The sequence below is a fragment of the Haliotis asinina genome, chromosome 9, assembly GCF_037392515.1.
Source record: "Haliotis asinina isolate JCU_RB_2024 chromosome 9, JCU_Hal_asi_v2, whole genome shotgun sequence".
In the NCBI taxonomy this organism is placed as follows: domain Eukaryota; kingdom Metazoa; phylum Mollusca; class Gastropoda; order Lepetellida; family Haliotidae; genus Haliotis; species Haliotis asinina.
In genome coordinates this window covers 2680021-2693322 of record NC_090288.1, presented here as the reverse complement: position 1 = coordinate 2693322, position 13302 = coordinate 2680021, and the positions used below count along the sequence as shown (strand labels likewise).

The following is a 13302-nucleotide window of genomic DNA, read 5'->3' as shown; positions in this document are numbered from 1 at the left end:
TCACGTGACCAATCCTTTTCCTCGTGGTAGCAAACATGAAGGCTCGTGGTGAGGTGCGTGCCTAATTTTTGCTTTAAAACGAACTTATTATGTTCAAAATAAAACATTGAACGTGACCACAAAGGTTGTAATATATTTATGTGCATGCGTAATATAGACACAAGAGTGTGTTATACCAAGAATTGGAAATAAACTGAATTTGACGTCGGTGGAAAGTGAGTTGGGTATATTAATGGCGGACGGCCTCTCCACACGTGCTGGTCTTTACCGTATTCCGGCAGGGAAACTATCACTTCCTTGTTAAATGTGTGTTAATGATATTAATTCGGATCTAGTATATTCATATGCCAAAATCTAAGTAGCGTGAAAATTAATGTTGAGCACTAACTCGAATTCCAAGTGGACAGGTTCCATGTGGGATTAATATTTCAGTGCAAAAGCCAATGCAACCAGTCGCCTTCCCTAACTTAAACCTATTGTTTTGGAAGTGAATCTTGGGTGCAACAGATCATGTCTGTCTGTGGTTATGTCTATAAGGTAAACCATTATTTTGAGTCTGTGACTTAAATCACCAGTCTGAAACCTACAGTAATTTTCTGTTTTGTCTAGTAAGCTCAGCTAATGGTAGTCAGTATAACGCTAAAATTGAAAGAAAACTGATGGTAACAGTCAGATCAAGACTTAGTCAAATATTTTTTTGTCAACAGTCTTGCATATGTATATTTATGTAGTATTATGTTCTTGAAAGAAAGCTTTATTCATGAAACTTCCATGGGGAGGTACTGCGCTTTACGGGTGCACTTTCTCAGAATAATTAGTTCTCCCTAAAGATTGAGAAGGGTACCAGACCCTAGCCCCAAACCCTTACCCTAAGGATCATAAAGGGTGCATAGCCCAAACCCCTAACTCTAACCCTAAGGATTGTAAAGGGTGCCTTACCCTAACTGCAAGCTCTAACCTTAAGGATCGTAGCGGTGGAGATAATTGCTTTGTAGTGCTGGCTGGTGCTGCGTCCTATGAACTGTGTGCAAGCCCTTCCATTCATTCAAAGGAACTGGTAACATCTGAGCATTATGACGGGCTGTTAAGAATGTGAATTTGAGGTGTATGTTTCCAACACTAATTGTGTCCTAGTGTAAGATCTAGCTTAAAATGTTCGGCCTCTGAAAGTAGTGTCCCAACATGTGAGTTTCATTGGTGGTGATATTATTTCTTCAGATGTTTGAGGGGTTACTTTTTCCCTCTCTTGTTCGCTCTCCTTTTTCTTCCCATGAAGGAACACACCCTGTGATATTGAAGACATTCATTAAATATATGAAATGTGGATGCCTTAATGTGGATGTACTTAAGTCTGGTACTATTATGCACCAACAGCACTAACTCGAATTCCATGGGGGACAGGTTCCATATGGAATTAATATTTCAGTGCTAAAACAAATGCAACCAGTCGCCTTCCCTAACTAAACCCTATTGTTTTGGAAGTGAATCTTGGGTGTGACATAAATTGTCGAAATAGAGCAGTGGTGGTGAATTTTTCAAATTAGTCTCTCAAACACTGAACGGCATGATTGTTTTGTGTGTGTTAGCAGATTTGTAATATTTTAGTATTAAAGCAAGAAAACAAACCAAAAGTCATAAATGTCATAGCCCTTGTAATTTAAAGAAATGGAGCTCAGTTTTGCGATATATTTCACATCATGTATACTCAAGTCAAATATTGATTAATGTTTGGGTTAAGTCTTGGGATAAATTGTAAGGTAAATCAGTGGTGAAATTGCATTACATCACAGCTTCAGACTTATGCTCCCTTTCAGGTGAAATTCTAAGATATAATTGAAATACTAATTTGACATTTTTCTTTGACAGCTCAGAGAATTCAAGGTGATGGGGAGGGGAATCCCCAACCCCAAGAACCGAACCCCAGCAATCTACAAGATGAGAATATTTGCTCCAGATGCAGCTACAGCCAAGTCCCGATTCTGGTACTTTGTCAGTTTCCTCAAGTCTCTGAAGAAGGCTAATGGAGAGATCATCCAGTGTTCTGAGGTATGTCTTCAGTCTGCAGTTTGCGACTTGGTAGGACCAAAGCCTGGGTATGATTCCTAACATCCCACAACAATGTCACTTCCTTTGCATGATGTTGACCATTTTATGATAAAGTATTTGCTCTTACAATGAGACTACATGTAACAAGGCCTCTCCCATGTGTTTGCTTAAGCTTTAAAATATTCCTAGTTTTCCTTGGGAATATATTTTAAATGAATATTACTCAAGACAGCAGTATAATAAATTTATGGAGCTTCCTGATTCTTCAGGTTTAGTTGTATTGAAAACTGGTACAGTTACATTTATAAAAGGCATTCCCTGAGCAATGAGATACAGTACAAATAGTGTTGGCTGTGTATATGGATCATTTGAATCGATAATTGTTAACTAAACATTAGTTCATGATCAATAAATATCAGAAGTAAATGAGAAAAAAGTGGCAGAAAGTCTGAGAGAACTGAACATATTTCATATCACTGATGAGAGGCAACACGTTTTGCAAGGTTACAAACAAAAACACAAGCAGAAGCAGATAATTTAGATGCAGCCAGGCATATGCACATAGCTTTATGTATTGCGTAAAAGTAAACTTCACTTCATCTTGATAGTTAGTTTCGAATAATATCAGTGATACTGATATGTCTTTAATCAGCTCTTGTGGCCACATCCGAATGTTTGAACAAGTAAGTTGAGAGATGCCACAGTCAGACACTACAGTATTTGTGGCCATGCTGATACAGTTCTTAATTGAATTTTCTCACTTAACAGTAAGGTGCCTTGTCTCTATGACTCTAAACATTCACTACTGTTGTCTGGATGTGGAGATGAGGCTAGATAGACAGCACTTGGTCCCTCAGCCTCTTCACATCTGGAGAGGTAGAACAAGTAGAGCTGCTCACATTTCTAGCATGTTATTTCTTTTTATTTTTCTGTGAAAGTTCTGTACAGGTGTGCATAATATATGCACATTTCTGTGTTGTGTTAACTTCTGATGCATTGTCTTGTCACTTCTAAACTCGACTACTGTAATGCACCGTATGCCAACCTCCCCACTAAATCAGTTCAGAAACTACAAACAATCCAAAATTCCGCTGTCAGATGTATCATCCTCACTCCTCAACATGACCGTATCACACCAGTACTTCAGTCTTTACACTGGCTCCCCATCATGGCTAGAATTTCCTTCAAAATAGTCATTCTGACTCATGACTGTCTCTACAGTGATAACTTTCCTGACTTGTCTCCATGTATGTACCTCACCATAGTCTCCTATCCTCCTCTGACCCTCTCCTCGCCCATCACCAATCTCCAAACCTACTGATCGAGCTTTCTCTTTTGCCAGCCCTGAGGAGAGGAACTCTCTTCCAAAGGGAATTAGGAACACATCCTCAAAAGAAACTTTCAAATGTCTGCTCAAGACTCGTCTGTTCACTGCTGCCTTTATGTAAAAGCTATGTGAACTATTTCCTTCCCCAGTACTGTCACTGCGCCACTGAGCATCTCTATGGTGGATATTAGGTGCACCATAAATGCATTATTATTATCCCCCGCAAGACGTTTTCCCGGGGGTATTGAACCACCCAGTTCATGCATCTGTCCGTCCGTGCACATTTATCTTTTCCGGAGCAGAACTTTGAAACCATATAGTATTTCTTCACCAAACTTGGCACATAGGTAGATCTGGTGGTGTGTTAGTGCCTTTTGGTAGTTTAGGTATTCTTAATAAAATTTGTCGTAAGAGGTGACTAACGGGATTGGGTGGTCAGGTTCGCTGACTTGGTTGACACGTCATCAGTTCCCAATTGCGCAGATCGATGCTCGTGTTGTTGATCACTGGATTGTCTGGTCCAGACTCGATTATTTACAGAATGCTGCCATGACTGGAATATTGTTGAGTGCGGCGTAAAACTAAACTCATTCATTAATGAAATGTGTTTTGCATTTTCATGGCAACAAGTGTGACTTAGACTGAAATTGGAGGTAATGTGGGGTAGATCGATGACTGTGTCTTCTTGTTATATTATTATCCACCACCGCGAGTTAAGCGTGAAGCAGGGGGTTACTGGTACATTTAGTTGACTTCTCAAGCTAAGTCTTCTTTGTCAGGTGTTCGAGAAGAAACCAACCACCATCAAGAACTTTGGCATCTGGCTGCGATACACATCCCGTAGTGGCACCCACAACATGTACAGGGAGTACCGGGATCTCACCGCAGCGAAGGCTGTTACACAGTGTTGTAAGTACCTGTTAGAGAAGCACACAATGTTTGAGTGGCTTACAATAACCATGCATATCATAGTAACCAAGTGGCACACAGAAACCACATGGCACACTCTAACCATGCGAATTGCAGTAACAACATTGATTACAGTCACCGTGTTGATCGCTGTTAAAATGTTGATCTCATGGTGTTGATCATTGGATTATCTGGTCAAGACTCGGTTATTTACAGACTCTTGCTCCATATCTGGAATATTGAGGAGTGGACTTGCGCCCTATGTTGATTACTGTAACTGTGAGGGACGGGGGTAGTTTAGTGGCTAAAGCATTCACTTGTCACGCTGAAGACCTGGTTTCGATTCCTCACATGGGTACAATATGTGAAGCCCATGTCTGACGTCCCCTGCCGTGATATTGCTAAAAGCCGTCTTCACTCACTGGCTCACTCACAGCAACTCTGCTAAAACATGTATTGCAGTGATTTAGCAAGGTAGAACTACTGAATACCTCATACCTCCCCACTGTTTTGAGAGACTGTCATGACAGTGCTCACCCACCATAGCCTCAATATTTCATGTGCTCCCCTCTTGAACTAGATGTTGGGAATTGCTCTTCAGTAATGTTTTTCATCTGTGAGGTGAAGCATTGACAACTGGACATAAATGTTATTCCCAAACCTTACTAGTTTTGCTAATCTGGTTGAAGTATGGGTCTCACGTAAACACTTCCTGTTTCAGACTGTGACATGGGTGCCCGTCACAGAGCAAGGGCGTCGTCCATTCAGATCATCCGTGTTGAGATCATCCCTGCTAACAAATGCAGGAGGGCGAACATCCAGCAGTTCCATGTAGGTATTGCTAGGGCTACAGACTTGAATCTACTAACACAATATTTAGCTCAATTTTTAACTTACCTTACCATAGGTCTTATGCATATTACCTCAAGCTTCGCTAGAAGAGATCAGACAGTCGTTGATTCGCCATTCCCTAGATGGCTACCTCATGTAATCTACGAATGTAGTCACGGAAGTGACGTGATCTCCCCACTCGCGCAAGCGCGAACAATCCAAAAATCACTTTTACTTCTAGCGTTCGTCTGTTCGGACGTTTTTTTGGTTCGCTTAGTTTACCTACTTTGTGGTTCAATAAAGTTGTTCCTCACGGGTAGGTATGGTTTGTATCCCTTAGGTGTGCGTGTTAAGGTAAGTAATCATTTAACTGCACTTACTTTGCTACCTCGTGTTGTTTTGTTTTTTTCTCTCACTTCGGGGTGGGTTCGCCCGCGTCGTGTGTGAGTGAGGCATGGCGTCCGTGGGGGTATTATATCTTGCTGGTTTTTCTTCCTCCATGTGGTTTCCATGTCGATTAGTATTTTTGCCCATGTTTCACTGCATTTATACGTTTTTTCGTGCCACGTTGCGATGTATGCAGGTAGCCTTTCTGGTTGTTTGCCCTTCGCTGTCACGAGCTTACGGGCGTGCCTACTTTATAGTGGGGGTGCGTTGGTGCTGCATTTCTGGTGTAGGGGTGTTTTTCTTCTACCTCCTAGCGTTGGTTTCCACGCATTGTTATGTCTTGTTTTGTTACAGTTAACTGTGTATGTCTCGCCAGTTTTACACTATCAGCTAGGGGCAGAAATCAGCGAAAGTTCCTCACCCTTGGTGCCCGGATTGTGCGTCTCTAGCCTGCTCTTTTGACGGACGCTGCCAGTACTGCGAGTCGTTATTGGTGGCGGATTTCAAGACTTTATTGCGGCTAAGAAGAAGCTTTTTGCACAGCAGTAGAGAAGGATGTCGTCTCAAGCGTGGTCGTTGGGACTTACAACCGCCTTCAGCGACTGTGCCGACGCCTGGGATGGGGCGTTCGTCCGTGACGCCTGTATGCTGTATGCCCCGGAACCACCTCGCCTGGATTACATCGTGGATCTGTTTTCATCCAGATGCCTTGTCTCATCCGGAAGTCCAGAGGTTCCTGCGCTCCCTGCTGACGCCCGGTGCTGCTGCGATGCCAGCGTCTATCCCGACACCAGCACCTATGCCGACACCAGCGCCTGTGCTTACGCCAGTGCCTATACCTACGTCAGCGCCTATCCCGACACCAGCGTTTATGTCTACACCATCGCCTGTGCTTCCGCCAGCACCTATGCCTGCGCCAGCGCCTATGCCTACGTCAGCGCCTATCCCGACACCAGCGTTTATGTCTACACCATCGCCTGTACTTACTCCAGCACCTATGCCTGCGCCAGCGCCTATCCTGACGTCAGCGCTTATCCCGTCACCAGCGTTTATGTCTACACCATCGCCTGTGCTTACGCCAGTGCCTATCCGGACGTCAGCGCTTATCCCGACACCAGCGCCTATGCCGACGCCGGACCCTGTGCCAGCGCCAGCGCCTGCGCCTTACCGTACACCCAGGGTGTTGCATACGTTGTCCAGGGAAGAGGTTTTGCACGACAGTTGGATGAAGGGCGATCTCGGCGCAGATCACGCTCCAGGTTCCCTGGGAGTTGGTGATCCTGTACCCTCCACAGTAGTCTTTGTCGGCGCTCTCGGTCAAGCTCACGGTCCCCGCGTCGCCCTTTTGAATGAGGACTCTCGCTTTACTACCAGGTGAAGACGTTGCTTGCAATCCCAGTCCATATCACCTCGGTGCTCCTCCAGATCTCGGCGTTTGCGGTAGCCGGAACCACCTTGAATCCCGTCCAAGGAATCTGCTGCTCATGCATCGACTTCGTCTTCTACACTGTGGCGTGATTCGAATCCCGTGTCCTGGGAGGACCGGGAGGAACAGATTTTTTTGCCCGGACTTCGACGAGGAGGCAGGAGACGACGGCGACGGTGATGGCACTTAACTACCCTTATCAGTTGTCTTCGAGTGGACTGCCCTTCGCCTTCGGTTGATTCCAGCAACCTTGCAGCAATTCATTTATCGCCGGAGCTACTCATCCCGCTGTTGTTAAATGCGGTCTTTGCGAAATTGTCATCTAATCCGAATTTCAAGCGTGTAAGTCCAGGAAGTCAGATTACAAGATACACAGCCTGGTTTTCGCGAACAGCGTGGCTGTCCTGGGTGAATCTCTGTAGCAGTTATTGGGCTCCTCGCAGCACTCTTACAGAGTGCAGGATTCTAAGCGGGTGGCATTGAAGACTGAACTCAAGCAAATGTTTAAGCCGTTTTCTGCGCTGGCGTCAGCTACATCGGCGGCGGCGATGGACTGGTCTGAAGACAACGCCTCGAGGATCAATCACCTTACCAGGTATTCCTATGCCGGTAGGCGGGAGACTGGGTGTCCTTTGGAGGGACTGGTCGCATCCTCGAAGATCCTTACGTTACAGTTTGTCTACATAAGCCTCAAGCGGAGAAAGTTTTCTTTCACTTGCTTTACTCATTTGGTCACGAAGATTCTTCGAGACAACAACTAAGTGCCACGTCTAACTACACCTCGTGATTACAAGAGAGGACGGCATTTATCCTCGGGGAAAAATTGCCAACACATCTACCTGGAAAGCTATTGTCTACTTCAGTTTCAAGCGGCGGAACAGTTTTCGCACGCTTTACTCATTTACACACGTGCTCGCCAAACAGCATGGTTACGGTCAAGCCTACAGGCTAGCAAGGAAACACCGTTTACAAGATTTCATGATGATCAGTTATGTGCTACACCGGTGACGTCACGTCTACATTTTGATTGGTCCCCGAGAGACAACGCCCTGCAAAGGATCCCAGGGTCGTTACATCTACTATCTGATTGTTCATCGAGGGACAACGCCCTGCGCAGAATGTGTTGTTTTATTCTAGTGTTAGCAAGTTGTCTGCAGTGACTTACAGTCATTTTACGATGGGAAGATGTCGTTTACACTCTAGACTAGCAGTCTACAGCAGCATTGGATGCCTCTAGTCGGCATAGAGATCCTCTAACATTAGTCTGAACGCTGCCTGTCAGGAGGCATGCAGCGATGTATGGCAGTTTCTGATCGGACAGACAGCCAGCTTTAAATAGACTTCATTGAAATGTCAACACATTCATAATAAACAGCGTGGTCGTTCTGAAGTCAAATAATGACGCATTCTTCACGGCATACAAGCTTTTCTTGAGAGAGATGGACTTCATTATCAGGCTGTTAAGTCAGCTTGGATGACTTGAGGATCTAACTCCGCGGGATTTAATTCATCACATCGCCGTCCCAGGTTCGGGAGTCAAAGTTCAAGGCGATGTTATACACAAGCTGTACTCTGCCCGTTGTCACTGTGTCAGTGATAATGTCTACTCGATTTGCTCACTTCACCTCAGGATATGATCAGACGTAGACGTCCACTATTACGTCTATGACAGGGATCATGATTTCAAGACAGGTTTACGACATTGGACGTCTCGACACCACACCCGTGGTAGACGCGCTGGTCAATGTTTGCGTAGGAACTTACACATTTGAGCCGTCATTCAACAACCATCTTTAGGTAGACACGTCTCTCCAAGGATTGAGTGCCTATCTAGTCAAGGAGGAGTGCCTATCTAGTCAAGGAGGTTGCAGCAGGATTCTGGAAGAGTGGAGATCTATCTCTTCACATCACCCAGTTGAAGATGAAAGCGGTGATGCATGTCTATCATTGGTTGACAGCACCGAGAGACAAGCTACTGATGATCCTTACGGACAACTCTATGGTAGCCTTCTAGGTAATCAAGGGTCAAGGAGGCCTCGACCTCTACTACACTTCTTGTCGTTTCTACCCTTCGACGTGGTCGAGTCAGATCCTCCAAATAAAAGTATCTCTCATACCAGGAGCCTGCATCTTCATGGCAGACGCCTTATCTCGCCCCCTACGTATATCACCAACAGAGAATATTGTGTGTCGAAACACTTTCAAATAATCAGCTTCTAGAGTGGGACCAATTGCTGTACCATCCTCACAATCGGACACTGCACCTGGATCCGCCGCAATTTCATCTTTGTGCCTGGACCATCTGTGAAGTCTTGAGGGCCAAGGGGTACTCATCTCAAGTGGCGAAGTTAATCGCCCTGGAGCACAGGATTTCCACTCAGTGGACCTGCAGGCGTGGACGATTGATGTGATGTCCCTGTCGTGGGAAGGTCTGGACGCTTACTCATTTCCACCATCAGCCCTTCTCACAGAAGTGGTGACCAAGGTCAAGCAGACTCAGAACCTGCGACTGCCTTTGGTCGCGCCTTGGTGGCCAGCCAGGCCATGCTTCCCCGACCTGCGTCTTCTCACCAGCAGAGAGTCGTACCAGCTTCCAGATTAGTTACGTCTGCTTTGACATCCGCACAGTCGGCAGCTTCATCTGGACCCGCTGAGATTTCATCTTCACGGTTGGGTCATCTGCAGAAGGCATTGAGAGTTAAGGGCTAGTGAGTGGCAAGCGTCCTAGCTTGTGTGCATCGTATGTCCGCTAGGTCCTTATATGACGACAAGTGACGCTCATTGGAGAGTTTTTGTGTTCAAGACCGCAAGATCCTATGACAGCTTCTCCACAGTTTTTAGCGAACTTCCTCCTGTTCCTGCATAACTGCAAGCATCTTAGAGGCAGTACTTTGGGGACTTATCTGTCGGCTTTGAACTCCTTCTTGGCGATTAAAGCGGATAAACAGATTTCCAAGATACCACAGCTTATTGCGCTACTCAAGCCTTTCAAATTGGAGGACCAGAAAGTTAAGCTTCATCCTCCAGCTTGGGACCTCAACATCGTCCTACAACATCTTAGAGGACCTCCGTATGAGCCGTATGAGAGGAAGCCTCCTTCATGTATTTCGTCTAAAAGACGGTCTTCCTTCTAGCGTTGGCTACTGCGGCTAGAGTTAGTGAAATTCATGCCCTGGACGTCACACATGTTCGCTTTGAGCAGTCAAGGCATGGACAAGCCTCCTTGGGTCTCCTATGGGATTTTGTGGCCAAGAATCAGCTTCCTGGACAGCCAGACAGGCTGTTCTCCATTCCTCCTGCATCTTCAGTCTTGGGACAACATGCCTTAGAGGAGGTGCGACTGTGTCTCGTTCGAGCCCTCAGATGTTACATCCGGAAGTTGGCTTCTAAGAGACGTTCCCGTAAAAGAATGTTCATCCCACTTTCGACTACCTGCAAGGGGAGGTGAACAGGAACACAGTCGACTTATGGCTTCGATCTACGATCCTGACGGTTTTTGATGCCAAGCATCTACCTCATCCGGTGGCGAACAACCCACACGAGATCAGAGCGTTGGCATCTACCTTGGCCCTCCATAGTAATTGCACAGTGCCACGAACTATGGAAGGCTGCTTTTGGAAGTGGTCTACTGTCTTCGCTTCCCACTACCTGGGGGACTTGGCAGTTGAGGACATGGAGGGACTACAGTCCGTTGGTGGTTGCCCAGCAACTTACCCGGCCGGCCGCCCTTTAGGTAATAACACTGTTTCTTACCGTTGGTCTTAAGATTAACCTCACCTTCAGGGTGCGTCGGTTTTTTCTTTGGAGTTCCCTAGGGTTACTCTTTGTCCTGCTTCCAGGTTTGTCCTGTGACTGTTGACATGGGTCTCCCAGGTTCTCCTAATGCATGTGCACTGGTTGCTGAAGGATGGTCCTCTGGAGTCCACACCACCATCCATCTGTCGAAGCCATATGCATAAGACCTATGGTAAGGTAAGTTAAAAATTTATTAAAATCTAAATATTTTAGATATTTAAATACTTACCTTACCATAGGGCGGTGACTCCCTCCCAACGCTGGATGCTCCTCCCCACTCTGGACTCTTCGGACCTTCCTGTTGCCAGTAAAAGTGATTTTTGGATTGTTCGCGCTTGCGCGAGTGGGGAGATCACGTCACTTCCGTGACTACATTCGTAGATTACATGAGGTAGCCATCTAGGGAATGGCGAATCAACGACTGTCTGATCTCTTCTAGCGAAGCTTGAGGTAATATGCATAAGACCTATGGTAAGGTAAGTATTTAAATATCTAAAATATTTAGATTTTAATAAATTTTGTGATTCTATGTTGAAATTGGTACATAGCCAACAGTGTTGGTTAGTGGAAATTTAACTTGGTGGTCAAGCTTTGTGATTTTGTTTGCATGCACTGTTCACATAATCCCTCAATAGATTGTCTCTAGCAGACTACTGTTCACAGGGTATTGTAGGATGCTGCTAAAGCATCACAGAGCATAAAGCACTACAGTGTTAGAAAGCCTATGATACACTGACGAGTTACGACTGGGTGTGACACTATGAACTTCCAGATGCAGATTAATATAAAATGGCATTATTCACTTTTGAAACTTTCTAGGTGGTGACCCTGATTGGAATATGAATTCTTATGTGTTTGTAATTTCCAAATGATAAGTTAGGCAAAATATGTATTTTCATATATCATTGCATGTTACACATTGTTTTTTACAGAACAGCAAGATCATCTTCCCACTGCCCCACCGTGTGGACAGGAAGCTGCATGCTCCCAGGTTCACCACACGAAGACCAACCACCTCTTTCAACTAGGTGGTCCATATTGTGTACAGCAGCAAATAAATAACAAGGGGAAACAAGTCTGTTTTCATCTTTTCAAACAATTATCGTAGTTATGAGTGAGTGAGTGAGTGAGTTTAGTTTTATGCTGCACTGAGCAACCTTCCAGCTAAATGGTGGCAGTTAGTAATTATTCGAGTTTCCAGTCATGAACAGCATGAGCATTCGTCAGTGCAATTGAGAACCGATGACATGTCAACCAAGTCAGCAAGCCTGACCAGCTGATCCCATTAGTTTCCTCTTACAACAGGGCCAATACCTGAAGACCAATATTCTAACCTGGACCTTCACAGGTTCAAAGTGGTGTAATGCTACAGAACTGCAGTTATGTATCCCAGTAGGAGGCTCATGTTACAGTAGATTCATTCACATTCCCTTTTATTTCATTACAAATTAATGCTGAAAATATTTGCCTGGAATTAATAAGGAACTGTTCAAGAATCAATAGAGCATTTCCAGATGGGCTATAAATAGCAGAATCTGCTATGCATCCAACCTTTTCACATGCCTCTATAGTGTCTTTTTTCTATTTGAAGCTTAGGAACAAATGTTCAAGATTCTTACAGACAGAATATGAAATATTACAGGATAAGGATACAAATCCTGTCATCTATGTTGTTAATGCCTCTTTGGTGAATTCGCATCATATCTTTGATGTTCAATCCAACATGATTTGAACATTTATCATTCAAAGAAAGTTAATTCGGAAAAAGACAGCCCTGACAACTGCGGAAACCAGTGGACTGACATAGTATACTTTTCTTTGGCTGCTTTGATGGTTTCATTCAAACTTTAGTGATGTGCATGGACCTTGTCAATATTGCACCATTCTCATACTTGTTTTCATCAGTAAATAAGTGCAATAGCTGTGGAATTTCTCATGGTTAAATGTGCCCAATCCATTATTGGAAAGACACAAGCATGGTCGTGTTGCCCAGGTTCCTCTTCAGACTTAGCATTTTGGACCTGTGTATAAGAGCTTGTGATATCACTGAGATGGCTAGGGTTGGCATCATCTATATCCAACCTCGTCTATCTTAAGGGCAGTGGGTAAGTCTTATGATGCCAAAGGCCTGGGTTTGAGTCCCTTTGGTTTAAGGTGTGACTCCATATCCCTTGCTGTGATATGGTTAGAAGTGGAGTTTAACCATCCTAACTCATCTATATTATAAGACATTACCAGTTAGAATTTCAACAAGAAAATGTTTGTCAGTAAACACACCTTGGTTCATAAACACTCTTTGTTTCTCTGAAAAAGGAGTGGCTTGCTTCCTTGCTTGGTCATGGGTCTCAATCCCATGAGAACTTGCAATGACATCATAAGCCTATGTTAAAGTATGAGAGATATGATCACTTTGATTGCAACATAGTGTCCCCAGGGACTAGCCCAGTGGTTATAGCACTTTGCTTGTCACACAGGCTTTGAACAGGGTACAAAGTGTGAAGCTCATTTCTGATGCTTATGCTGTTGATTAATGGATTGTCTGGTCTAGATTCAGTAAGTCTTGCCTTAAGCAGGTACTTTG

General features: G+C 44.6%; 1 protein-coding gene across 1 annotated transcript; it reads left to right on the top strand.

Annotated features, from left to right (window-relative positions):
• On the top strand, nt 1–11796 carry LOC137297066 (large ribosomal subunit protein eL20-like). Its single transcript, XM_067829034.1, has 5 exons — nt 1–53; nt 1867–2046; nt 4153–4282; nt 5004–5113; nt 11654–11796. Exons 1-5 carry the CDS (start codon nt 36–38, stop codon nt 11747–11749), a joined length of 534 nt encoding a protein of 177 aa, XP_067685135.1. The 5' UTR covers nt 1–35; the 3' UTR covers nt 11750–11796.
• The last annotated feature ends 1506 nt before the right edge of the window (nt 11797–13302 follow it).